This window comes from Lygodium microphyllum, chromosome 12 (assembly GCF_053477565.2).
Source record: "Lygodium microphyllum isolate KBCC chromosome 12, Lygodium_microphyllum_v1.1.10, whole genome shotgun sequence".
Lineage (NCBI taxonomy): Eukaryota > Viridiplantae > Streptophyta > Polypodiopsida > Schizaeales > Lygodiaceae > Lygodium > Lygodium microphyllum.
In genome coordinates, this window is record NC_141146.1 from 37,325,816 (window position 1) to 37,353,351 (window position 27,536).

At 43.9% G+C, this 27,536-nt stretch overlaps 1 protein-coding gene across 4 annotated transcripts; it reads left to right on the top strand.

Annotated features, from left to right (window-relative positions):
- Positions 1-27,536, top strand: LOC148027651 (uncharacterized). 4 transcript variants are annotated; one of them, XM_087689346.1, is made up of 5 exons: positions 1-99; positions 356-471; positions 21,130-21,205; positions 21,342-21,795; positions 27,316-27,536. In XM_087689346.1, exons 3-5 carry the CDS (start codon positions 21,133-21,135, stop codon positions 27,335-27,337), a joined length of 549 nt encoding a protein of 182 aa, XP_087545472.1. In that variant the 5' UTR covers positions 1-99; positions 356-471; positions 21,130-21,132; the 3' UTR covers positions 27,338-27,536. The 4 variants fall into 4 exon arrangements, with proteins under 4 accessions (XP_087545472.1, XP_087545473.1, XP_087545471.1 ...); XM_087689347.1 differs by lacking the exon at positions 356-471 and having other exon boundaries at positions 15-99; positions 21,132-21,205; XM_087689345.1 differs by lacking the exons at positions 1-99; positions 356-471 and adding an exon at positions 692-1,022 and having other exon boundaries at positions 21,132-21,205.

Here is a 27,536-nt window from a genome sequence, read left to right on the forward strand (position 1 = left end):
TTGAAAGGTACATCCTAGATATTCTTCTTTTGGAAACGTTTCATAGTCGAGGTGAGTGATCAGCTTCACCGCGAGAGCTAACGTAGAAGAGGAAGCCAGGCAAGCATCTCTCTCTCTCTCTCTGTCTCTCTCTCCATTCCCACTGTTTCATTATTCGAGATGTCTTCTCGTTGTACGCCTTCACTCGATCGCTGCATTAACTTACTGGCCACAGTTCTGTTGATCAAAACAGAAGTGAATGCATGCTTGAAACGCCATGTTCTTTTTAAATGTCTAATACATTCTAAGCATCGTGCTCCCTGTCTATCTGACTGATGCAAAGTTTGCTTTGGTATGAACTGGAAAACCTGCACAGTGTTTGACTGTAGTATAATGGTTTCGACGGAGACTGTGCTTTTGCTATTAAAAGTTGCCGGCATCTACATCGAGGGTGTGCTCCTGTGATCAAGTGTCTCAGTCACATAAATCTTAAGATACAGTACTTACTGCGCATTTGAAGTCATAGAGGGAATGAAGCATGACGCTTCAGAGGACATTTCTGACTCTTTATTGTAGTGCTTCTGTTCCAAATTCCTCTTTTTCGAGGAGGAGGAGGAGGAGGAGGAGGAGGGGTGCTAAAATGTAAAATGTTTTGTGATTAGAATGTCCGCTATTTAGGAAATGTCTTAATGCTACGTGCAAACGAATTGGGGGAGACAACCTTTTAGAGATCATTAAGTTGCAAAGTATTATTGGCATTCCAGATTTTACATTAGTTTAGAGGCCAGAAGTTCTCAGATAAGGGTGCAAGTTTTCTTGATGTTGGAGATAACCTTGACTACTAACACCCCATCTTGGATCTTGGGGTGCCAGAACTCCCACGGATCTCTAAGGAGGAAAAGCAAAGGTGATGGAAAAGTCTATGTGAAGTTGTCTGCCACATTGTCTATTGTAGGAGAATTCGGAAGTTGCAAGATATTCTCTCGACTGGACACATATCCGTTTTGTGGGAACATGGACCATGGGTTCCTTGTAATGGCTAGGTAACTTTGACTTTCACACAAATTAATTTTCATCTGTCTTTGTGGAGAGGTGATCTCAGCTAACGTCCATCTTTAACCAAACAAGATCCTAGGCTACTAAAACAAGCGATTCTGTACTCAGCCTCTAGAGTAGAAAGAGCAATGGTAGGCTGTTGCTTATTGCTCCAAACAACTTCCCAATCTGGATCTGTCCAACCTGTTTGATATACCCCTCTATCACATGATTGGGTTGAGAGAGCCTGGGCTAGAGGAATTTCAATGATCGGAGGGCATTTTCATCTCATAAGAATGTGACCTTCGAAAGCCATGGTGGAATGGACACTTGTGAGGGTTCTCACTTCCTACACTAGATCAGATTGAGGTTCCAACTTAAAGTGTGGATATCCTCCAATCTCAACTTTGCCTATTCTACCCTCCCTAATTGTGCTTTTATTTCCCCTGACCTTCGTTACGTAAAATAAAGTGGAGAGTGCTTCCCTATCACTTCAGCTTCCTTGGGTACTGAACAATGCTAGGTCAATTTAAAAACTTATGGGACTTTGAGGCCTTGTGATTAGGAATGGGAGAAAGGTAACCAAAATGCTTCTCAATCTAGTCTACCAATCCATTCTAGCCTACCTAGTACCTACAAGCATTAGATGGAAGATAGGGTGGGAGGGGTGGATTTGCAATGGTTTGTGCCTTCTCAGAAGCACCACTTGTAGATGACGAACCACCTAGTGGAGTAGTGTGCTGAATAACATACTCAAAGAAGACAAGGCTGCCTTCTATTAACAGCCTCAAAAAGGCTTTATTTTTAAGAAAGGCTTAATTTGTAATATTGGCATTTATTGCACATGGTAGGACAAATGGTCCAAAATGTTTGGACAAATGGTCCGAAATCCCGTTTAAACAGGTTATGTGTGTGCATTCTTGCAACCCTCAATTCATTCACCACGTTCAGTCAGTCTCCTTCACCAGTCGTTCTTCCAACGGCGATGCCTGGAGCTGTCTGGAGCCACCCACATCAACTAGAGCTGCAACCCAATCAGCTGGCTGTTACCCAGTCTGGAGGTCGTTGCCCATGTGTGTTTTCTGTACTAGCAGCTGACATCATTGTGTTTGCTGCCTATACTAGGTGCCCCACACTCTAATACCATCAGGAGACTGTTGCCACCATTCTCAGCTCTTGCATTTACTGCTAGTAGGTCGTCACAACCTGTCAACACTGCATTTTTCAGCTCAGCAAGCTGCGGTATCATTCATCAGTAATGAGGAGCATTCTCGAGCTGCTGGTCATCATTGCCTCTCAGCTAGATCTTCATTTAGCTGATTCTGGCCAGTAGCCATCTTCATTCAGAGCAGCTCTCATCTTCTTCATCAGTTACAACTCCTGAGGACTGCGGTTTTGCTCCCTCTACTGCTGTCCATTATCATTGGTCTCTTTTACACATACCCCTGCTCGGAGGACTGTGTTTTGCTTCCTCCATAGAGCATTTTTATCCATAGGTGCCTACCACCTCATTAGCCAAGTTCATGCAGGCATCTATGGGCTTTGATCTATGTCATCGACTTGACTCTGCTCACCTTAGTATTGGCTCTCGGGACATGGAATCCTAAGACTTTTCTCCATTGTATCAGCATTGAGCATGACTCATCATTTCATATGTTTTTTGCGTTTTGAGTTTTGTGTCATAGTGTTTGCTGTATACTTTGTATTTCTCCCTAGAAACCCTACCATTTCTTCATATGGTGTCAAAGCAAAGGTGCTCCAAGAGCTAAAGATCTTCATACTCTGTGAAGGCGAATAAAGGTTGTGAGGGGTGGCAACATGCTCTCAGACTCCAGATTCTTCTTCATTCTAGTGTATCATTTAGGAACATCATTATCTTCTTTTTGCTCCCTCACTCCCATTTCAGGCTGTGTAGATGAAAAACCATACCATATGCATACCAACTGTAGTGACTAGTACATTGAATAGTAATCCTATGGCAAACATATTGTCAGCAAACAGTACCTTGGATGCATGCTGAAGACATCTGAGATCCACTATATGTTAGAGCTATCCATCATTGGAGGAGTGGAAGTGCTACCACCCCCTTGAGCAATCCTTGCTTGGCGACAGTTTTTGATTGTAGGTGACATCATTTGGGTGCAGCGGACAACATTTATTGTGCAGGCCACACATTTGCACCTTGACAATAGCTGACTTTCTCCTATTATTATGTTGTTGCAGCAAAATGTAGCTTTTTTGGCTGCTTGTAGGATTCGAAGATGTCTCATCACCAGTTTATTGGCTTTGATGACTATAGGATGAGGTCTCTCATCATTTCTCTGGGAGATAGAGAGATTATTGTGCTAGTCTGTGTGAAGATCGAGAAGAAAGGATGTCACCAAGCTGGTTTGTATGGGAGCCTTCTCCTATTCCCTCCCTCCATGTTTCTCATAAGACCTGACATCATGGTCTTAAGTCTTGATTGTCATGTAAGGGGGAGTGTATCCTTGATACCTTTGATCTTTGGGAGTTTGTTTCTCATCTCCTACCTTGTCCTGTGGAGGATCCCGCTGTCCGATCAATGATGGATGGTACTACCTTGTGGGATAATCTCAACTCTCGTGCTAGATCCTTTCTGTTTATGAGCTTATCAAATTCTGTACTAGTGCATGTTCACAGATTGAAGCCTGCTACGAAGGTTTGGAAGAAGCTTACATCCCTCTACCATTAGAAGACGTCTTACTTCATATCCCTTGAGAAGAAACTTCAGATGCCCAGTGTTGATGATTCTCCTTCCATGAAGGACCACATCAACAAATTGGAGGACATGAGAGATGAGTTTGTATCTCTCAGATGAACTATATCTTCTGAGAACATGGCTATGATTCTACTAACTTAGCTGCCATCTCCAAAGTTCGATGTATTCTACATCAGTCTTCTTATTTCGAGGACCCGAGATATGCTTCTTTGGGAGGATCTTGCCCTGCTAGTATTGGAGCATGATGAGTGGCTTAGAGATAAATGTATCCATGGATCTAGCTCCATGAAGGCTTTGTTAAGAAGATTGCTAGGGTTTGCACTGAGGACACAGAGTGTACGTCCACGACAGAAACACAAAGACACAAACACAGACACAGAGGGCAAAACTCAAAACTTAAACCCTAAACGCAAAACTCAAAACTCAAACACAAACAGAAGAAGGGAGAGAGAGAACACAACTTTGAAGTGAATGAATGCTGTAAATGAATGTAAGAGTGTACTGTACAATGTGCTCAAGGGCAGAGCAATGTTAGAGTGTGACGCCCACCGAAGATGGATCCCAAGTCTGTGACCACCAGTCGGAGTGTAGGAGTGCTGAATAGTGAATGACAGCAGGCTGGTCACCAAAACGCAGGAGTTTGGAGGCCAAAAACGGGTAAACGCAGCAGTGTACCACCGATCGGGGGCTGGAAACTGTGCACAGTCTGCTGTAAACAACAGGCTGGAACAGTGTCTGAGAGTGTCAGGGCCTGCAATGCTGAAAATGCAGGCTGGCTAACCCTGGAGATGATGGACAACAGACTGAACAGCAGTCTGGGACAGTTTGGAGCAGTCGCTAGCAGTTGAGAGTTGTCGCCTACAGCAATGGACAGGCTGAAGATGATGTGGCTGCAGTCGATGATGGCTGGACAGCAGATGGAGGCGGGCTGCAAGCTGGAAACTGGGCACCAACAGCAGCAGAGGGTGTATGGGCTGGTGTAACCTGCAAAACAAGGATGATTGCTGAATGGGGGCAGCCTGTCTATTTATAGATGTGGAAGGGCGTCCCAAAAACTAGGGTTTCCACTAAACTTTCTCGAACCGCGTTCCGTTTTAGGGTTTCCACTGAACTCTCTCGAACCGCTCCCCGTTTTAGGGTTTTAATCTAAAAGAGCATTTTTAGTGTGTTTTGGGGTTGTTTAAGAGACTAATCAGCAAGTAATGCATATTTTAGCTCAACACTCCCTCTTAGGCCCAAAACTAAGTCGAAAGGTTAGGCCAGCCATTGTGATGGTGATGTATCCCAAGGCGTCCCATCCCAAAGCAGCCAAGGCATCGGACAAAGGGTGCATATCGGCTGCCGAGTGGCCTACCAAGACTACAGAGGCGATGGTTATCTTACCAAGGGAATCCAAGTAGTCACCCCAGAGAGGACAGGGCATCGGACAAAGGGTGCACGTCGGCTGCCCAGTGGCCTACTAAGCCCTACAAAGGCGGGTGGAACCACATGGAACTTTTGTGTGTGTGTGTTTTTTTTTTGAATAAGTGCGGTAAATATTATGGGATGCGGCCGATTGAGGAATAGTGACCCAGAAGACTGGAGTAGGGAGGGTACACCCAACACATCACAAAACAGTACAAGCTAACCCATCCACTCAAGGTGTCGATGACGAGGAAAAGTAGGTGATGAGGTATCCATGTGATGAAAAAGGATGGTGGTGTAGTAACAACAGTCGCCGGTGGAAACAGCTTGCCTTCGCATCTAGCGAGTTCTTGCCACTGGTGGTTTTCCCTCCCGAAGAAGAAGCAACCAACCCCCTCTGCTCGGAATAAGCATGTGATGAGGATTTCTTGTGGACTTGATCATGCAGCCTTGCATAACGCAATAACTGGCACTCAAACTCGTAGAAGGTTGGCAATCGAGATTGGGAGATGATGTGTTGAATGAAATTGAAGTATTTTGCGGGCAACTTATTCAAGAAGAATGTAACTTGATCGTCATCTGACTTTGGAGAGCCAGTAGTGGAGATTGATGCGCCAAGTACGATCACGAGCCGCATAACGGTCGAGAAGGTGACTCCAATGCTCTGACGCGAGCGGGAAGTGTTGCAACTGAGAGTGAAACTCAGGAAGCAATCCTTGCATCAACTCAACATTGGCTGTAGCATTGCGAACTCTTCATTGACGAATGTAGTCAGGGTGAGCTAGTTGAGGGTCCGGCATAGGCTCTAGACCAATGACGAGGTCCCAAAGACCCTGAGACTCAAGCACTTGTTGCATGAAATTCGACCAAGTAGTGAAATTTGACCCGTTAAAATGTGTCTTATCCGTGAAGGTATTCTTGGCCGTTGCAACAAGAGTGGTAGTGCTCGGAGATGGGATAGTGTGAAAAAGTGTAGTGGGGGTAGGATGGGGGAGTGGAGTACACTTGGGAATGGGCCCCAGAGTGCCCACTAGGCATGTGGGTAGTGTGCAAGGTGGATCCATAGGTAGGGATGGGCTGACTAGGCATGGGCATGGTAGCCACATGAGGAATCCAAGGAGGCGGGATAGGAATACGGGTAGCAAAAGATGGGAATTCCTGCGTAGATGTAACCCAAGGAGAGTGTGAAGACGCACCATAAGCTGAGGATTGAAACCCCTGTGTATGAGTGGTCATGGGAGATGTGAAGTTGGGGATAGTGAGGGGGATGCCCATCACAGTCGACCTAGGAGTGATGAGTGTGCTCATTTGCTGAAAGGTGAGAGGCACTGTGTTAAAGGGTGGCATTCCCCCTAACGAAGTACGATGGTGCAAAGAGGTAGAGAATGGGGTGGAGAAGGAAAAGGTGCTAGGAGCGGAGATGGTAGATCCAACCCCTACGGTGTGTGATGTAGATGTGGAGTATAATCCAAGATTTTGGAAAGATGATGAGAGATGATCAAGGTGTGATATAGAAGAGGGTGGGATGGGAGGGAAGTGAGAAGTGTGTGTAATATGCTCAAATGAAACAGAAGCTGTAGATGTACCTGAATTTCGTCTGCTTCGTGAGCCCCCTCTATTGAAGTTCACATACGCAAAGCCATCCGGATCCTATACCTCAAAAGAAGAAACAGGAAGGGTTTTGATTCATGCAACACAAAAGAATTGTACAAACCTGACATTGGACTTGGCGGAGATGATGAAGATGGATTGCCAGATGTTTCGAATGCCGTATGTCCTCCATGATCGGAGAGGTGGCCAGTCTCACCAACCGGTCCGGATGCGGTAGCAAAACTGGTAGGAGGGGTGTAAACATCACCGTACTTGTTGTGATAGTACTCCTCGAAGTCCTTCTCTGTCATGTTAGTGAAATTTGGTGAAGGTGGAGTGTTGTCCTCCTCACTGAGTCCATAATGCCGTCTCAGGGGCCTCCAATGATGGAGTAGCCTGATAAGACATCAAAGGAACTGGAGAAGAAGGTGTCTGGGACATTGTGATTCGGTTACGAGTCGTATTGTGTGCCTTGCACAAAGACTAGCTCTCAACAATATCCGCAAGATACTCTTTACAAGAGCACCGGCTCTGATACCATGCTAAGAAGACTGCTAGGGTTTGCATTGAGGACCCGCAGAGTGTACGATCACGACAGAAACACAAAGACACGGATAGAGACACAGAGGGCAAAACTCAAACCCTAAATGCAAAGCTCAAAACTCAAACCCTAAACACAAAACTCAAAACTCAAACACAAAAACTCAAACACAAACAGAAGAAGGGAGAGAGAGAACACAACTTGGAAGTGAATGAATGCTGTAAATGAATGTAAGAGTGTACAGTGTGCTCAAGGGCAGAGCAATGTCGGAGTGTGACGTCCACCGAAGACGGATCCCAAGTCTGTGACCACCAGTTGGAGTGTAGGAGTGCTGAATAGTGAATGGCAGCAGGCTGGTCACCAAAACGCAGGAGTTTGGAGGCCAAAAACTGGTAAACGCAGCAGTGTACCACCGATTGGGGGCTAGAAACTGTGCACAATCTGCTGTAAACAGAAGTCTGAAACAGTGTTTGAGAGTGTCAAGGCCTGCAATGCTGAAACGCAGGCTGGCTGACCCTGGAGATGATGGACAGCAGGCTGAACAGCAGTCTGGGACAGTTTGGAGCAGTCGCCAGCAGCTGAGAGCTGTCGCCTACAGCAATGGATAGGCTGAAGATGATGTAGCTGCAGTCGATGATGGCTGGACAGCAAATGGAGGCGGGCTGCAGGCTGGAAACTGGGCGCCAGCAGCAGCAGAGGGTGTGTAGGTTGGTGTAACCTGCAAAGCAAGGATGATTGCTGAATGGGGGCAGCCTGTCTATTTATAGATGTGGAAGGGCGCCCCAAAAATTAGGGTTTTCACTAAACTTTCTCGAACCGCTCCTTGTTTTAGGGTTTCTACTGAACTCTCTCGAACTGCTTCCCATTTTAGGGTTTTACTCTAAAAGAGTATTTTTAGCGTGTTTTGGGGCTGTATAAGAGGCTAATCAGCAAGTAATGCATATTTTAGCTCAACAAGCTTTTACTCAGCTACATACCGGAGTCTTCTTTATCTAGGATGCAGTCACAATGGAGGATGCATCTTTTTGAGCTGCTCTATTGATAGATACATAGGAGGGTGGAATTTACACACTCTCAGTCCTTGTTGTGCGGTCTTTCCATGAGCTTGGATTGTTTTGGCATGCTTGTTATAGGCATTTGAACCTTGATGCTATTCGGTGGGCTTCTTAGAAGAAAATGGTGGAGGGACTACTAAATTTTCCTCCCATTCACACCCTAGGCCCTAATTGCTTGAGGGGCAAGCAACATAGGCATTCTCATCCACAAGTTGCTACTTGGAGGGCTTCTACCCCGCTTGAGTTGGTTCACATCGATCTTTGCAGACATATAGGCACAACCTCCCTTGACGGCCTCCCTTGGGAAGGCTAAGTATCTTATGCTGATTGTTGATAACTTCAATGATTATGTGTGACCCTATTTCTTGGAGTAGAAGAGCAAGGCGTACTCTCACTTCTGTGATGAGTGGAAGGTGTTTGTGGAGAAGTAAACCTCCTTTAGAATTCAAGGTGTTCAAGCAGATCATGGTAGTGAGTTTTGTTTTGACCTATTTTTTGAGTTGTGCAGGAACCACGGTATTTAGATGGAGTATTCCCATCCAAACACATCATCAAAAAATGGTAAGATGGAGCATGCCAATCGGACCATGCTTGAAATGACTCAATTGATTTTGGAGCACGTGAGTCTTCCCCATTCCTTATGGGGTGAGGGAGTGGCTACTGCAAAATGTATTGATAGTAGGTCACCTACTTCGGCATTGAAGGATACGACTCCCTACAAGGCTTTCTTTAGGAAGAAGTCTTCAATTTTCCACTTTCACATCTTTGGGTGCGAGGCATATGTCCATATGGACAAAAAGAAAAGCAAGAGAAAACTTGACCCCAAGTTAAAGAAGCTTATCTTCATTGGTTATATTATGACCACGAAGGGCTATCGGCTCTATGACCCGAAGACTCGAAAGATCGAGTTGAGGAGGGATGTGATCTCCGATGAGGCTGTGGCCTACGAAGATCTGATTGATGGTTTTTTTGTTACAGGTGGTTCTTCGTCATCGACCGACCCCCCACACTCCACACCCCAAAATCATGAGCCTCTCCCCTTCCTTCCAGGTTACCTCTTGACACCCCTTCTTCGTTTGTGACTCCTCCCCCTCCACCTTCTCCCTCACCTTCTCCCCTTCCACCCTTGATGGCTCCTTCATCTACTACCTCTTCATTGAGTATTTCTACCTCTTCACCATCTCCTTAGGTTTCCTCTAGGGGGGATTGAGCCATTGGAGAGGGATCCTTGTTCATTGGAGGAGGAGGATCTACCTTCCGTTAGTAAGGGGGAGTCCCTTACTCAGACAAGTGCTTAACAGATACCGGAGGTCTCTTAGTCTCCCTCGCAACAGGCTGAGCCTGTTACCATTCCTTGGTGGTATGAGAGGCTCATGAAGGATTCAAGGATTACTCAGTTCCTTGAGATGTCCCTTAGACCCCGTCCATCAGCCAGGCTATGGGCCTAGCAAGATAGTTCACCTGCGTGAACTATACCCTTATTTCACAGATTCTTCAGGACCATGAGCCTACTATAGTTGTTGAGGTTCTTGCATAGGATGTTTGGCGTAGTGCTATGTAGGCCGAGCTTGATTTTATTGAGCGGAAGCAAACTTGGGAGTTGGTTCCTTGTTTGAAGAAGCAGAAGGTGATTGGTGTGAAGTGGGTCTATAAGACCAAATATCTTGTAGATGGCACCTTGGACAAGCATAAGGTATGGTTTGTTGCCAAGGGATTCTCTCAATGGGCACGTTTGGACTACTTTGACTTTTGCATTGACAGCTTCAATATCCACTATTCAAGCTATCATTGGTTGGTTTATTAGATGGATGTGAAGTTGGCCTTTTTGAATGGCATCTTGGAGGAGGAGATTTGTCTCATAGCTTCCTTGTTTTCTTGTGCAGGGGAAGGAGAACCATGTCTACAGGTTGCAGAAGGCCCTTATGGCCTGAAGCAAGGCTCCTAGGGCTTAGAATTGATAGATTTATCGATTTTTCTTGGATAGTGGTTTCCATCGATCAGCTCATGGCCCCAACCTTTATTACAAGGTTGAGGAGGACTAGTGTGTCTTGATCATCTTGTATGTTAATGACCTCATCATCAAGGGAGCAACACACAGGAGGTTGATCAGACTTGGGAGATATTGGGCTAGGAGTTCGACATGATAGATCTCAGGATCCTACACTTCTTCCTTGGTTTGGAGATTTACTAGATGGCATAGGACATTTTCATTTTCTAGCACAAGTACATTTTGAGTTACTCTTGGAGTTTGATATGGTTGAGTTTTGGCCTATTTCTTGCCCCATGGACCTAGAGTTTAAGCTTATGACAACAAGAGATCCCCTTAGTGATGCCACTTGTTACATGTGTCTTGTTGGCTCACTAATTTGCCTCATTCACAAAAGGCTAGATATTTCTTTTCTAGTGGCTCTGTTGTCTTCTTTCATGAAGACTCCTACTCAAGTGCACTAGAGAGCCGCCTTGCGTATTCTGTGCTATCTATAGGGGACTCGATCCTATAGGTTCATGTATGGAGAGGGGGCCACTCTTTTTGGATGACTCTGAGTGGGCAGGTGATGTGGATTTGAGACGGTCCACTACAGGATATGCCTCTCCCTTGGATTGCGAGCTATCTCTTGGAGTAGTAAGATGCAGCCTACTATGGGCCTTTCTTCTACAGAGGCTGTGTTCTGTGTCCTTTGTTCTATAGCTATGGAGGCAATTTCGTTCCGTCATTTGTTGGCAGAAATTGGTTTTCCCTAGAGAGGACCTATGGAGTTGCCTGTGGACAACTCGAGTGCCCTCGCTCTGGCGACGAACGCAGTGTTTCGTGCTCACGCGAAACACATCAAGGTTTAGTACTACTATGTTCAAGAGCGGAGAGTGGATTCTGAGTTGGCAGTGGCCTATTGTCCCACAGAGCAAAATGCTGCAGATCTCTTCACGAAGCCTTTGCCCAAGGCTTCTATGCTTCTTCACATGAGGTTGTTGGGTCTCTAGACACTCCCAGGATCTAAGAGGGGGTGTTAGCCCACCTATTTTAGTCATGTCAGTTTGCTATCTCCTGGTTGTGAGCTCCTATCAAAGTCTAACAGAGGCATGGGAACTCTGGCAATTTTACTGTGCATTTCTCCTGTTTTAGGCCCTTTTCATATGTTTGTCAGTCGTTTTACACCTCCCGACAATGCCTACTTGCTTTGGACTGTCTAGGAGGCCACTTTGTTATTTGTCGGATTTTACTATGCAGTTGGACTGCATTTATTGCAGCCCTCTGGTTATTTGCAGCTGGTTGGCCAGATTTAAGGCCTTTTTTGCAGGTCGGCCAGATTTGGTGGTCCTCAGCTGTTTATAGCTGGCCACTCTTAACTTTGGCTATCATCTTTTGTAGGTTGCTCCTCCGACTTTGGCATCCTCCTCCATCTTAGGTGGTGGTGGTGCTGCCATCATCATTTCCAGCCTGATCTGGTGCCCTCATTGGTGCCTTGGTTGCATGCAGGGACTGATTAGTCCTCCCTTTGTATCGAGCATTCATTTTCAGTCAGTACAGATTTCTTCTCTCTTATTCTTGATCTCTCTCTCTTTTCCTTCTCACTATGTTTGCGTTCCTTCTTCCGTTGTGCACTTTCACAGAAAATACATATCCAGGCCCAAGCTTTGGCCATGCCAAGCCCCAATTTTAAATTCTTAGCCTCTTTGAACTTGAAAGTGTTGAAACTTTCTAGAGACATTGAATCATTTGAATCCCTAGCCCCCATGACACCAAAGGTCTCTTCCAAGGGGCTCTTCAATGTCCCTTACCAAGATCTGTCCTAGGTACCCCATTAGCACCTATCCACAAAATTGTCAATGCCCCCTATTGCCCAAGCTAGGATTGTTTGTCACCACGACACACATTCAACTTAAATCTCACATGTGCATCTCATAAATGCACAACTTAAGTGTCAACCTTTAAAAAAAAAAGCGTCCAAAGAGAATTAAGTTACAAATTCGCGTCCTCATGATAGATTCTCTATATTGTCACTCATCTTGCAATGAGGGCACTAGATGTATGCAAAGGCTTGATTATTGTCCTAGATCCAATAGAGATCTTAGTATGCTTAGCTTCTTGCTCCAGCATCATAGGAACCAAGCCCTTCCATGTTAAATTCTCATTGACTGTGAGATGAGCAAATTGCAATAGAAGTCCTCCTTGGGGGAGGGAAGCAGCGTGACTACCTTATCCTAAGATGCAACCACCTTTCTATAGGTCATTGACTCACTCCAAAGGTGCTCCATCTTGTTGAGTGATCTCTTATGGTAGGAGACTTGGACCCTCTATTGAGAAACACTTCACCCTTCACCCGCAGTTTGCGTTTTTGCGTTTAGGGTTTGCAGTCCCAAAAAGGGGCGCCATCCTAGACTGATTGTGCCTATTTATAGGCCACTCTCTCACTCATTGGTATGCCATCTCTTGACATGGTATCAGAGTTGGATCTGTTGGGAATAAAGGCCCTCGTGCCTTTTAATGTGCTCGGGTGTGAACACACCCTTAGCACTTGTACTTACACATATATATCTATCTAAAAACCTAAAGGTACACTCTCGTCATTGTACTTATAAACGTGCTCACTCTCTACTCTGCTCTATCTCACTCTCTCTGTCTCTCACTGTGCGTAACGACTTTGACTGTCTCGATCTCCATGCCTAACCCGTCACTACAAACTGGTATTAGAGCTGCGGTTGAGGCGTTCGTACCTCTCAGAGTTGGAGTAGGACAGGTGAGCAAGTCGTGAGTTGCAGAAGGCTCCAACGTGGACCACAACAGGTCTAGGCAAGACCACGGTGATAGCAGGCATGAGGTAGGCGACTAGCGCAGAAGAGTGATGGGCGACCAGTAGCTGACGGCGACTGCAATTGACGAACGGCTTCAACGGGTGACCAGCAGACGAGACGACTTCAGCGGGTGGCAATTTGGCAGGCGCGATAGGTCATGGACCTGAACGGCCCGTGACCCGCAAATTTTCTCCTTTTTTTTTTTCAAAAATATTTGACATTACTTTTGCCTCCTCTCCTCTAAGTGTTCGCACGCGCAAGCACAGTGTGCAAATCTGTGCAGGTTTAGGCCCAGAGGGGCTTGTCACATTTTAGTGAAATTCTTTCAATTTCACTGAAATTAGTGCATGCAGGACTTGGAAAATTTGGGGATTTGTCCAGATTTGGTGCGAGCAAGATGTGATAGTGATATCTGTCTCAAAAATTACAGGAATTTGTGACATTTTGTCTCCGACATTTGGGTCTTTTCATGTACATGCACAAATTGGGCTGAAATTTATCCAATTTCTTGACATTGATGCACATTAGACCTCATGCAATTTGGGGCTTTTGTAGTTTGGGCAAAATATGTGAAGCATTTGGTCAGTTTATGTACATGCATGTTGAATTCCATGCAATTTGGACATCAGCACTTGGTAAAAAGTTGGGGGTTTTGTTGAAATTGCTCTATTTTGGCAAAATTGGCCCGTTCTATGCATGATATGTGTGGTTGATGCTTTGAGCACAAAAATTTTGGGGCTTTTGACTGTTTGAGTCAAATTTTATGCCTGTGGGTACATGCACAACAGAAATTGCAGCCAAAATTTGGGATTTCTCATGTAATGTCATGCACATGCCCTTGGAACAGCTGTAATCAGTTGGATAATGCTGTAGCACATGGTTTGGTGCTTCTGAAAATTTATTTACAGATCCGAAATCTGTGCTTCTATGTGGTCATTTATTGCTGGTTGGTACTTGTTTGTACCTTGGTCACTTGGGTGACAGTTTGGGCCTGCATTTGCTGGTTTTTTGGTCACATTTGGGCTGAAAATCATGGCTGGCAGCAATGATAGCAGTAATCTGATGCACATAAAGAAGCTTGAAGGCGCACATAACTTTGCAGTGTTTGGCAAAAGCAGTGCTACAATATCCTGTTGCAAAAGAAGCAGGCAAAGCCGATCAAAACCAAAAGGGCAAAGCCCGCGGATATAGAATAGGACGATTGGGATAAGTTAAATGAGCTTGCACGCTCAACCGTAGAGATATCGATTTCTGATGCTTTGCTGTTCAACATTAAGGTTTGGATTTTGCATATGCTATATGGACTAGACTGGAAGAATTGTATGCAGAGAAGAGTGCTGCAAGCAAAGTGTATTGACTGAAAAAGCTTATGGATTTGCGTATGAAAGAGGGTACAACAATGTGTACTCACTTGAGTGAGTTTAACTCCATTTTCAGCCAGCTGGTTGCCTTGAAGTTATTGATTGATGAGGAATTTAAGGCTACTTTATTGCTTTGCACTCTACCAGAGAGTTGGGATACATTCAGGACTGCTATGAGCAATTTTAATGTAATCCTTTTGTATGCTGATGTAGAGAGTGCTCTACTTATGGAAGAGATGAATCAACAGAACAATGCATCAGTAAGTCTTCTAGTACTTTGCATACTAGGGGCAGATCACAGCAAAAGTGCAAATATGATAGCAAGGGGCGCAGTAAATCACGTGGCAAAGATGTTGAATGTCATCATTGTGGCAAGAAGGGTCACTTTAAACGTGATTGCTACAAATGGAAGAAAGAGAAAGGAAAAGGCAAGAAGATAGATGATAGCAAGGAAGAGAAGAAAGGGCAGTCAACCTAAGAAGAGCAGTGTAAAAATTGAAGAGGTGAATGTAGTCACTCATGATAGTGACAGTGGGAGTGACGTACTCTTTGTCTCTTCACACTTTGGTGCACATGCTTTACTTGCAGATACAAATGATGACATGCATATCTGGATTCTCGATTCAGGTGCTTCCTTTCATGTCACCTCTCATCGTGAGTGGTTCTCCGCCTATACAGGGGGTCGACATGGTGTTGTCCATCTTGGGGACAACTATGCATGTGAGATTGCAGGTATTGGCAATGTGCAATTATAGTTCCAGTATGGCTTTGTCTTTACACTTCAGCATGTATGGCATGTACCTCAGCTCAAGAAGAGCTTGATTAGCACAGGGCAGCTAGATGATGATGGTTTTCATGCCACCTTTGGTGATGGAAAATGAAAGGTCTGTAAGGAATCTAGGGTTATTGCCAGAGGTTGCAAGAGTGATACTTTATATCCACTTCATGTATCCAGTGTGCGTAACTATGTTGTTGCCGTGACCGAGCAGCCAAGCGTTTCTTTGTGGCATGGCCGGTTGGGACACATGAGTTAAACATGAATGAAAGTGCTTTCTCGTTTGGGTTACTTGCCTTGTCTTCGTTAAGTTGATTTTGAGCATTGTGATCATTGTATTTATGGCAAACATGCACAGACATCTCATAAAAAGTCTCTTTCTTTGAAATCTTCTCCTCTAGAGTCAGTACATTCGGATGTATGTCAAATGCCAGGATTATCTTTAGAGGGAAAGAAATATTTTGTTACCTTTGTCGATGATGCTACACGGAAAGTATGGGTTTACCGTATTCGTAGCAAGAATGAAGTGCTTGACAAGTTTAAAAAATTCTTGGCATTGGCTGAAAATCAGACAGATAAGACACTTAAGTGTCTTCGTTCTGATAATGGTGGGAAATATGTGTTCAAGGCCTTTCAAGCATTTTGTGATAGCAAAGGGATAAAGAGGGAGCTCACTGCCTCTCATAATCCGCCCCAAAATGGAGTTGCAGAGCATATGAATCGGACCATATAGGATAAGGTCCGTACGATACTGTCTCATGCTGCATTACCCCATGGTTTTTAGGCAGAGGCTGTTATGACAGCCGTTCACTTAATTAATCAGTTACTAAACAGGTCTTTGGGAGGGGAGTTTTCCAAGAAGCGTGATCGGGCAATCCACCTTCATATGCTCATTTAAAAGTGTTTGGGTGCAATGTTTTTGTACACATTCATAAAAGAAAAACACAACAAACTTGAGTCAAAGTCCTGTAAATGCATTTTCCTAGGATATGGCGACAAGGGTGAAATGGGGTATAAATTGTGGGATCCCGAGAAAAGGAAAGTAGTACGTAGCAATGATGTTATCTTCCGAGAAGATCGCATGCATAAACAACCCGAAAAGACTGAGGAGGTCTATAGGGTTGTATTTCGAGAAGAAATGCCTTTTGGACAGCAAAATGTGCACGTTGTACAGCTGTAAATACCTGTTGTAAATGGACCTGTAAATGCAGGAAATGATGCTAGAAATGATCAGCCAGCTATTGCCCATGATAATGAGCCACTACATGTGTAGGAACAACCGGGACAACAAGCTGTTAATGCTGATTTGCAGGCTGAAATGCTAGGACAGCATGCTGAAAATGGAAATTTGCAAGAACAGCCAGCAAACAATGACCATTGGGTTAGGAGATCGTCTAGGGCTACTAGACAACCTATCAGATTTGTTCCTGGTGCAAACAATGTGGCTGATTATGTCATGTTGACAGACTGTGGTGAACTGTCTTGCTTCAAGGAAGCAATGGATAGATAGGGCAACAAGATATAGTATAAAGCCATGTTGTCAGAGATGGAATCTCTTGAGAAAAATGGCACTTGGGACTTGGTGCAGTTGCCTAAGTGGTAGAAAACACTTCCATGCAAATGGGTTTACAAGATGAAGGTCACTTCTGGTTCCTCACCAAAGTACAGAGCAAGATTGGTTGCAAAGGGGTACAAGCAAGAGCATGGAATCAACTTTGATGAGATTTTCTCTCTTGTAATCAAGATGACTACATTGAGAACCATTTTGGGCTTGGTTGCAGTCGAGGATATGGAGCTTATACAGATGGATGTAAAGACTGCATTTTTACATGGTGATTTGCATGAGGACATATATATGCAGCAACTTGAAGGGTTTGTTGAACAAGGGAAAGAAAAGATGGTATGTAAACTCAAAAGGAGTTTGTATGGGCTGAAACAAGCACCAAGAGAATGGTATCATATGTTTTATACATTCATGCAATCCCAAGGCTTTCATAGAAGTCAAGTGGATTACTGCTTGTACACCAAGAAGGCAGCAGATGGCAGCCTGATTATCTTGGTTTTGTATGTTGATGACATGCTGATTGCTGGCAGGGATACTCATGCCTTGGACTCACTAAAGCAAAGTCTTCATGGCAACTTTGACATGAAGGATCTTGGTGATGCAAATCACATTCTTGGCATGCGAATACTCAGAGATAGATCGAAAGGCTTACTCTGTCTATCTCAGCAGGATTATATCTCCAAGGTTTTGCAGCGTTTCAATATGGAGGGGGCGAAAACAATTGGGGTTCCATTGCCTCTATATGTGAAATTGGGTGTAGAGGACAACCCTACATTTGATGATGAGAAGGTTGAAATAGCCAAGATACCATATGCTTCAGCTGTTGGCAGTTTGATGTATGCTATGGTTGCTACATGTCCTGACATTGCCTTTGCAGTGGGAGTGGTTAGCAGATACATGGCAACCCCTGGCAAGAAGCATTAGGATGTCGTGAAAGATATTATGAGATACCTCAAAGACACAAAGGAGTTGTGCATCTGCTTTGGAAAGTAGAAGGCATCTGCTGTTGGCTTTACAGATGCAGACTATGCTGGTCATGTGGATTGCAGGAAGTCCACTTCTGGGTATGTGTTTACTTTCACAGGAGGAGCAATCTCTTGGATCTCCAGGCTACAAAAGTGTGTTGCATTGTTTACTACAGAGGCAGAGTATGTGGCTGCCACTGAGACATGCAAGGAGTCTTTATGGCTTTCGCGTCTGGTGGGAGAGCTTGGCATCTCAGAGTTACCTGTTCTCCATTGTGATAGTCAGAGTGCTATCATACTAGGACGGAATCTTGTCTATCATGCAAAGACAAAGCATATACATGTGAAGTACCACTTCATTAGAGATGTACTTGACAACAAGAGCATTGAGCTTGTCAAAGTGCATATAGATGATAATCTTGCAGACCTTATCACGAAGGGTCTTCCAGCAAAGCGGTTTGCTCATTGTCGACAGATGATGGGAGTTGGATAGATGTATACATTTTAGCTTTGTACATATCTAGACTTAGCTGATTCTTTTCTTCTCCTCAGGCACATTGCCTTTAGGTGGGAGGTTGTTGGGAATAAAGGCCCTCGTGCCTTTTAATGTGCTCGGGTGTGAACACACCCTTAGCACTTGTACTTACACGTATATATCTATCTAAAAACCTAAAGCTACACTCTCGTCATTGTACCTACAAACGTGCTCACTCTCTACTCTGCTCTATCTCACTCTCTCTGTCTCTCACTGCGCCTAACGACCGATTGTCTCGATCTCCGTGCCTAACCCGTCACTACAGGATCTGCTCAAACACAGCGGTAAAGATCCTCCACTCCAGTGACGGCAAAGACTGGTGGCGGGTTCAGCATCCGCTTCTCTTCTTCTTCCGCTGCATCAACATCTCGTTTTTGCAAGTTTTAGGTGTTTTCAGCTTGCTGCCCACACCCCTTTGGCGGAGGACATCGCAGTTTCAGTTGTCCCTTACTGTCATCTACAGTTTGGCACTTGTTTCCAACCTTCCACCTGTAGTTTGCAGCTATTTACAGTAGAGCGACTATTGCTGATCACTCTCCATTCAGAAAACAATCTCATTTTTGCAGATTAGGTATTTCAGCTTGTTGCCCACACCCCGGACACAGAGGACATCGCGGTCCAAGCTGGCCATTGCTGTCTACAATAGTTTGGCCCCTGTTTCCAGCCTACCACACACTGCTCGGAGCTGATTTCAGTATGCTGACTGTTGCTGCTGGTTTTTCCTGCGTTTTCAGTCTTTCTCTATCCTGCAACCTACGTTTTTAGTCTTTCTCTCTCCTCATCAGAGAAGACAAAGACCGGTGGCGGGTTCGGTATCAACATTTGATTTCTCTATCATTTCCACTGCGCATTGGGAGATATCCTTTTTCTCCCTTCCACCCTCCCTCATCTAGTTTACCACATTGGTACCATGGCGTCTCCCCTGACAGATTGCCCTTCTTCTGGGTGTTTCTACTGCGGCACGAACGGTCATCTCACCGAAGATTGTCGACATCAACCTTCGCTCCCTACCCCTCCGAGGTATATGCGTCTTCAACCAGGCACTCCTTGTGCCACTTGTCCTTTGTGAGCCACTGATCATTCTACATCGGCTGTCAAAGTATTATGCTCAAGGCAATAAGCCGCACCCAACACGCACTAAGTCCTTTCGAGCACATGGAGGCTCCAAGACCTTACAAGGCAATAAGCCCTCCTAGAGACCACCCCACTGTGTGGAGGTTTCCCCCATCCACTTTCGAGTACAGTGGCTTCCATGGCCCACATCTCCTCCATAGTCCCCTCTCCTGAGAGCCCACGACTGTTCCCCACCCTTGGCTCATCATGAGTCTCCTTCTTCCCCACTCTCTTTCACTCGGGTTCAAGAGGCCACTTTTGGGTGCTTTCCGGCTTTTTCTTCCGAGCCCCAGATACCTTCTTCGGTATGACCGGCGGCACTTCCCTCGTCATCAGATGCTTTGCAGTCCGTGAGCCATGAGTGGTTGGATTTCCTTTCTCTCAGACTGGGATTCAGAAGGGGACTTCCAGTTCTTCTTGGGCTTCAGAGGGGGCTCCTACTTCTACTCCTTGTGATCCAGAGAGGGACCTTATGTGCCATGAATTTCTTCACACACCACCACCTTTCACTTTCGAGGAGTGGCTCTCCTTTGAGTAGTCATTTCCTCTACTCATACCCAGGTTTTAGAGGATCTACCTAGATTGGGGCCCTTGGGTCTGTCACCTCTTCTCTCCAGCCTCTCCACTACCCTCACACCCCTTTAGGAGAACATTGCGGTTCATGGTTCGTGGCTGTCTTGATCATTTTCCTTGTGCTACGGCACCCTTGTTCCCTTGTATCACATTCACTCCATGATTCACAACTTCATCATTTCATTCATCAGAGTTTCTTCTCTCTTCTCTTTTCTTCTCCATGTTTGCCGAGTTCACTCCGTGTTCCTCCCCGCAAACCCTATTGTCTCGCTGGTACATCATCTTTTGACACCCTCAACCTCCAAGGTGAGCTGGTGGGAGAATTCCAAAATTTCACAGAGACCCAAAAACCCGGACTAAAACTGTCAATTAGTGGTAAGCTCCTTTACATGAATAAGGCTCACAAGAAGAAATGTCAAGGCTGTGACACCGACCCTGTTCTATGACTTGATTGGATTCATGATCATTGAATGAAGGTGTAGGCTGGGGAGTAGGCCTAGTAACAGAAGCCAACATCTCATAGGTGTCCTGCATAGACATAGGTGTCCAACATGTACCAGATCTTCAGCTGCTGAAAGGAATAGTTGGTGAATCCAATTATGGGCTGTGGGTAGGCAGGGGAGAAGCTGGACGCATTATTGCTCATCATATACAGCCACAAAGAAGAGGTAGAATAATCTTTATCAAAAGTAGGGGTCATGACTGAAAACTATCTTCTAATAAGCTGTACAAATAGAGATTTGGGAAGCTACATGTGACTGTCCATGTACAAAAGGACTGGGCTGCTATAGATGGCTATCCATCCACAACACAGAAATCTCCAGCTACTCATCTTACTGTTCTTGCAAATTTTTGTTATGTTGACACTTTCTTTGTTTGGGATCAGGCGTCTGCAAGTTCTTTCTTCTGCTTGTTGCAGTGTGGCTTTTTAGGCTGTTCTATTGGCACAGCAGGTATGGCTTTTGCATGCTGGCCATATATCCTCTCATACATCTGATAACTGATTAATCTTTGCCTAATCTTTGCAGACAGAGAGAGAGAGAGAGAGAGAGAGAGAGAGAGAGAGAGAGAGGTTTGCTTTGCAAATATATACTTGTTTTTGTCTTTTAGAATGGATCAGATATCCATAAGTGCGAGCCAATTTCATGCAGTCACAGCACCCACAGTCAACATTGTCAAAGCAGGTTATTTTTGTTTTGTCATCTAGTTCATGAGCTTCTTCTTGCTGATTTAGGATCTTGTTCTTGAATATAATGGATGAGGGATACACTACTGATGGCATAATTGACTGACACTTTGTATTGACTTCCGTTCTCTTAGGAGAGGGTATCAGTGTGTGGGCTTTAGGAGTACTAGTTACTCTGAAGGCTCTAGGGAATGAAACTGGAGGCTCATATTCCTTGTTTGAGGACATAGTCCCTCCTGGTATTGGGCCTCCTCTTCATATTCACACTCAAGAAGATGAGACGTGGTATATGCTTGAAGGTGAACTTGTATGGAAAGTTGGAGATCAGGAGTTCAATGCTACAAAAGGGTCTTTCATCCATTTACCACGTTTTGTTCCCCATGCATTTGCTAACAAGTCAGACAAACCTGCACACATGGTGCTTACATATGCGCCCGCTGGATTTGAGATGTGGTTTCTTGAGGTTGGTAAAGAAGTGACCGATGCATCAGACCAACCTCCTGAGTTGACCAAGGATGATGTGGACCGTGCAGTAAAGCTAGGCAAAGATTATGGTTTGGTTTTTGTGGGAGCTGACCATTCTTCTCGGTAAGGTTTGGTTCTCCAACTGTACATGCAGCCTCTAGTTATAATGAATTTCCTTATGTATGTATATTCTTGTTGTAAAGTGGGGGTGATAGAAATACCAGCCACATTCATTTTCTGCTAATTCTGGCCTTCTCTTAAGCAAAATGGAGTGGGGTTTGGAGGGTTATGTAGATGGATCCAATCATGCACTGACTGCTGCAGTGTTCTTGCCAAAAGGCTATGCAGATCATGGGTTTGTATGCTATGTCAATTCATCACTTTGAATTAAACGTCAAGTGTCTGCTCAGTCCCATAGTCACCAACTCAGCTAGCCATTCGTTCTATCACTCATATCGGTGGAGCACAATTATCTTCATTCAAACTTGCAGAAAACGATATACTAGAAATGTATGAAATCACATCGCCACTGGTGTCCCTCTTTTGTCACATTGGTTGTAGCATCAAATGATCCCCCTAGATGTGCGCCTATGGCAATCGCCAGTGGGAAATGGGGTGCCGTTAAACGTGAGAATGCAGAGAATATGGCAATCGCCAGTGGGAAATGGGGTGCTGGTAAACGTGAGAATGCACAAAGAATAGAATGCGAGACAAGAACGTCCGAGGCACAAGAACAAACAGCAAAGACAATAGACACAAGACCTCAATGACAGCCAATGAAATATCCATATTCTCTCTCTAAAAGCGATGAGATAAAATAAAACATTGAGAGATGTCTTTATATATTTGTGAGCGACCAATAGATTTGTCTAAACATGGCGTCCGCTAATTCATTAAATGACATCAAGATTTGCCTATAAATATACCTCTAGCTTGCCTATAACAGACTCCCTATGCATAGCAATTTTACCATGGGTGGGTTAGGTCTTTTGTTGGTTGATTTGTTTTGTTGGTTGATTGAGGATAGTGCATCTCAAGCTTGATTAGGGTGAGTCGTCAATCTTTTTCCCTTACAAAAAATAAGGCAAGCTTTTGAGCTTGAGGACTTGAGTTCAGTGTGTGTGGTTATATTTGGGTTTTTGGGTCATAAAAGTGACCATTTTATTTGTATATGCAATAGGAGCCATTCATTGAGGGATAGAATTGCCGGGAACCCACTAGTCGTAGAAGTTTGGATTGTACTCTAATTCAGAAAGAGCATCTAGATTTTCAGGGAGATATGATGTGAAGCCATCAAAGTGTGGATGTTTGTTGAAGCGATTGACAACATGGAGTTCTTTGTTGGATAATAGCTTGTTGAGGAGTGGATGGTGAAGGAAATCCTTAGGTGGAGTTAGTGCACAAGACTTAGTGATGGCGTGAAGAAATGTGGTCTTGTAGTATGTAGGATCATACTTTAAGAAGCTTATAATCTTTCTATATTCGGTAGTGTGGTGACAATCTTGTTTTTGAGCATTGTAGCTTTGTGTCAAAAGGAATACCATTTATTTAAGGAATGAGTGGTAGATCTACATAATTGTTCTAAACTATTGATAATGCAAGGGTGCTTAAGAATTGTATTTGTCACATAGGATGGAAGTATTCCGCACATTTCTAGTTGTTTTTGTGGGATCTCTTATTTAATTAATCCAGGATTGTTAGGATTTTGTGAAAGAGGTGCTTGTGTTCTTCTCATGTAGGATGCCACTGGGATGTTAGAAAGAGCACACCAGGGTCTGTTAATCCAAGGTCCATGAGAGCAAAGAGTTTTACCAAAGTGCCAAAGATGGAGTCTAGTTACACAAAGAAACCCATAATTGGCTTGTTGGAGAGTATTGACAAATGTTCAAACATTTTGTAGATTGATCGGCATTGGTGTGGTCTCTTGAGGGTGGTTGGTGGTGAGGGTCTATACTTGCTAATTCAACATGGAGTAGATGTATGAAGATTGAAAAGAAGAACCTCTTCTCAAGGTAATGTATTCTTTTCCGCGTGTATAGGTAGGGTGGATGCCAACAAGTTTGGGTTTGGTCCTTGTGAGGGGGTGGAGTAGGTGGAGAAGGAGAAGGAAAATGAGATGTTAAGGAGGATCCCTGTTCAGTGATAGGCATGTGGTGCTTGGGATCTACAAGAATTGGACTAGAAGAGGTAGTGGAAGGGGTCGATTTGGGTCTAGGCATGGGCACTTTAGGCAACTAGAGGCTTTGATAACCCTCATTGCAGCCTTGTGCTTCTAGGAGGATTTTAAGAACCCAATATGGTATGATCCACAGACTGAGAATGTTAGTGTGAGGGGGCCAGTGCTTGTGTTTCCATGATGTGTGGGTTGTGGAGGCTTGGAACGAGGTTTTAGGCTATCATTGCCACTGTGGGGGTGTGCTAATAGGACCTTTCTTGCATATGTGGTCTTTCAGGAGTTGGGGGTCAAGAAGGTAGTGGTTTGGGGTGATTGGCTAGATTGAAGAGTGTGTTTGGTCTACCTCCTTGGAGGAAAATGTGGTGATTACATGGGCATTGGTTTGGCTAATTGGAGATGAATGTGCTTGTCAACATAGTTGATATTACAATTGGCCAAGTACTTGAAGGTGTGCCCTAAGAGAATTTTAGTACCAACTCCTTCAGCGCTCGGAGAACAAAGAAAATGAGTGGGATACTTTCATACTTGATTGTGACCATTAATTTACAGCAACCCAACAATGTATAAGGTCATTCTCCATAGGAATTTAACTTTGCATTGGTTGGTTGTGACTATGGTTGGCCTAGTTCGCTCCAATAGTAATATGATAGAGTATTGTAGTTTGATCCTTCATTAATGAGAGTGTTAGCCATCAACTGGGCTAGTGGATGCAACATGAATGCAAAGGTATGCAGTTGGGATCAGAGGCTCATTAGCATGATCTATGTTGCTAATGGTGACAACCCTAACATTCACAATGGTGGATTGAGGAGTGGAAGGCTATAAGGTTAGGTGTTGGCATTGCTCAAAATATTCATAGAACATCTATTTTACACATTGTATGGGGCTATTTGTATTTTCCATGGGTGGTTCATGTGATGGATGTCTAGGTGGATAGTACTTCTTAATTTGGCTACCATTAAAATGACTGATGGGTTGGCCATCTAGGGTTTCTAGCTCAACATTTCCTATTTAGCTGATCACGTAGACATGGAAAGGTTTGAGGCCTTGTAATTTTATTTTTTTGCTTATGGCCTTTAATTGAATATGGAAAGACAAGATTATCCTTGTTGAAGGATCTTTGCTTTACGTGTTTTTCAAACCAAGCTTTGCGTCACCCCTTCTCGGCAAAGCAAGGCATGAGTTGCAAGGAGTTCGGTCTCTCTTAAATACTCAAGTTCTTCTTGGCACTCCTGCCAAGTCTTGGTGCCTTCCTATTGCTCTTGGGCAATTATGCGAAAGCTAGGAATCAAGAACTCTACTAGTGTAATGGCGTCAATGGTGTATGTAAGGTGAAAATGAGGCAGTCTTGTAGGCTATGTGATAGGCCCAAAGTGCTACCATGAGTTTGTGATCCCAATCAAATCGTGAAGTTGAGACTATTTTTGTCAAGACATTCATGAGAATTTTATTTGTAGTTTCTGTCTTCTTTGCCTATTGCCTGAGGGTAGTAGGGGATGGACTTCCAATGGAATGTGGACACAGGAGATGCTAAATCACCTCATTGAGGAAGTGCATCTCTTGATCTCACTAGCGATCTTGATGGGGCATTCAAAACGTGATATAATTTGCTTCTAGGGAAATCGAGGAGTGGTTCTTGCATCATTTTTATGAGTGGCCCTAGCATCTGTCTATTTGATCATATAATCCATGGCCACGATGATGTATTGAGCTTACAAGGTATTGAGTAGCTAGGTTGGTAGGTCCCATGAAATATATACCCCATTTCTCAAAGGATTAGTGTGTGATATTGGTGTAACTTCCATTCTATCCTTCCTAGTAGGCAATTGTGTCCGTTTTGGCACTCATCACATTGTTAAACAAATCAGGCATCATCTTTAAAAGGAGTGGGCCTTGGCCATTGTAACTATGATTGAAGTACTTTTCTAGTTGTGGAGGCTGTGTCAAAATGTCTTCTTGCATTGCCACCATGAGCTTTTTTCAACATGGTCTCTACCTCTTATTCATAGATGCATCTCTTAAGAAGACCATCTTACTCTAGGTGAGACAATTGACTTGTGATCAAGTGGTAATGTTGAGCTTTAATTAAGTGGTGTGCGAGTCACACTTTCTTGATCAGCCATTCTGGTAGACCAGTTTCATGGATTTGCACTATGTTGTCTGCCCACTGAGGTGTTGAATCGGCCTTCAAGAGTTGAGTTACTTGATGGAATAGGTGAGCATTAGGAAGTTGATCATCAACTCCTATGGCCTTTTCACCACCACTAGTCACTCATGATAAGTGGTCCTTTGGCCATGAAGCGTTATTTTCCTTTCTATACAACAACAAAAAATAACAATTGAAGTCAATGAGAAATGCGATTGGTAGCATAGGGTTTGTTCACAAGATAAAGCAATGCTTGATGGTCCATAGAGAAAGTGAAAGGTGTAGCGAGAAGATAATACAAAAAATTTTGTATAGCATAAACCATTGTTAATCCTTCACATTCTATGGTCAAATAATTTTTATCAATCTTGGTGAGCTATGGGTTGGCAAAGCTCATAGAGAAATCCATGTTGTGTTCACTGGTGGGCTTGCACAACACTGTGCCAATTGCAATCTTGGAGGTGTCAATGTATACATGAAATGTGATTGTCTAATCCAGGGCTCTTGAAATTGGATGCTGCCATTAGAGCCTTCTTCAATGGTTTGTAGGTGGCTTGGCATTCCTTGGTCCATGCCCAAGTGACTAGTAGCTTATGAAGTTGTTAAGTTTGTAGGATAATTGAGTACAAAACTACGATAGTAGCCGGAGGCCAAGAAAACAATGGACCCCCTTTTGGATTGGTTGGTGAAGAGAGATTCATAATAACTTTGATCTTCATGTATTAGTGGCAATTCCATTTCTAGATACAATATGCTTTACCCAAAATTGGCATTTTAGAGATTTCAAGGACAAGTGATATTACCGACATCTCTCAAAGACGAGTTGGAGCTCCTCAAGGTGCTCCTCCCAATGGAATGGACACAAAGATAATCCATGAACACCTTGAGCCATTCATGCAGTATGTTCTTAAACATAATGCACATGATGTATTGGAAGATGGTGGGGGCATTAGTCAACCCAAAAGGCATAACAATGTATGAAAACACTCCCCATTAAGTGGCAAAGGTAGTTGTTGGTCTATCTTTCGGGTAGACTTAGACCTAGTTATATCCTGAAGATCCAAGCTTCCTTTCTTACCACTTGCTCAATCATATGATTTGTGTAGGGAAGGGAATAATGGTCTTGTGATGTTGTGTTATTCAATTTCTTATAATTAATGCATATTGAGATTTATAATTTTCTTGAGTACCACAACAATCAGTAATACTGAGTCGATATGCTCAATTTTATAGATGAATCTTGCAATTTTTAGTTTTTCAATCTCTTCCTTGACATGGTGGGCATACCTAGGATTCATGGGATATGATTTTTACTCGACAGGCTTGGCATTGGACTTAAGTGAAATGGTGTGGTGAGCAAAGACTTGTGGAGGTACTCCTTTAAGGTCACAATAGCTCCATGTGAAAACATCATGATATCCTTTTAACAATTCTAAAAGCCATGCTTCATCCTTTTCATTAAGGCCTTCAATAATATATGCTCGTTTAGGGGATTGCCCAAATCATGATATATTAATCTCTTTTACTTTTCACTTGTATCTC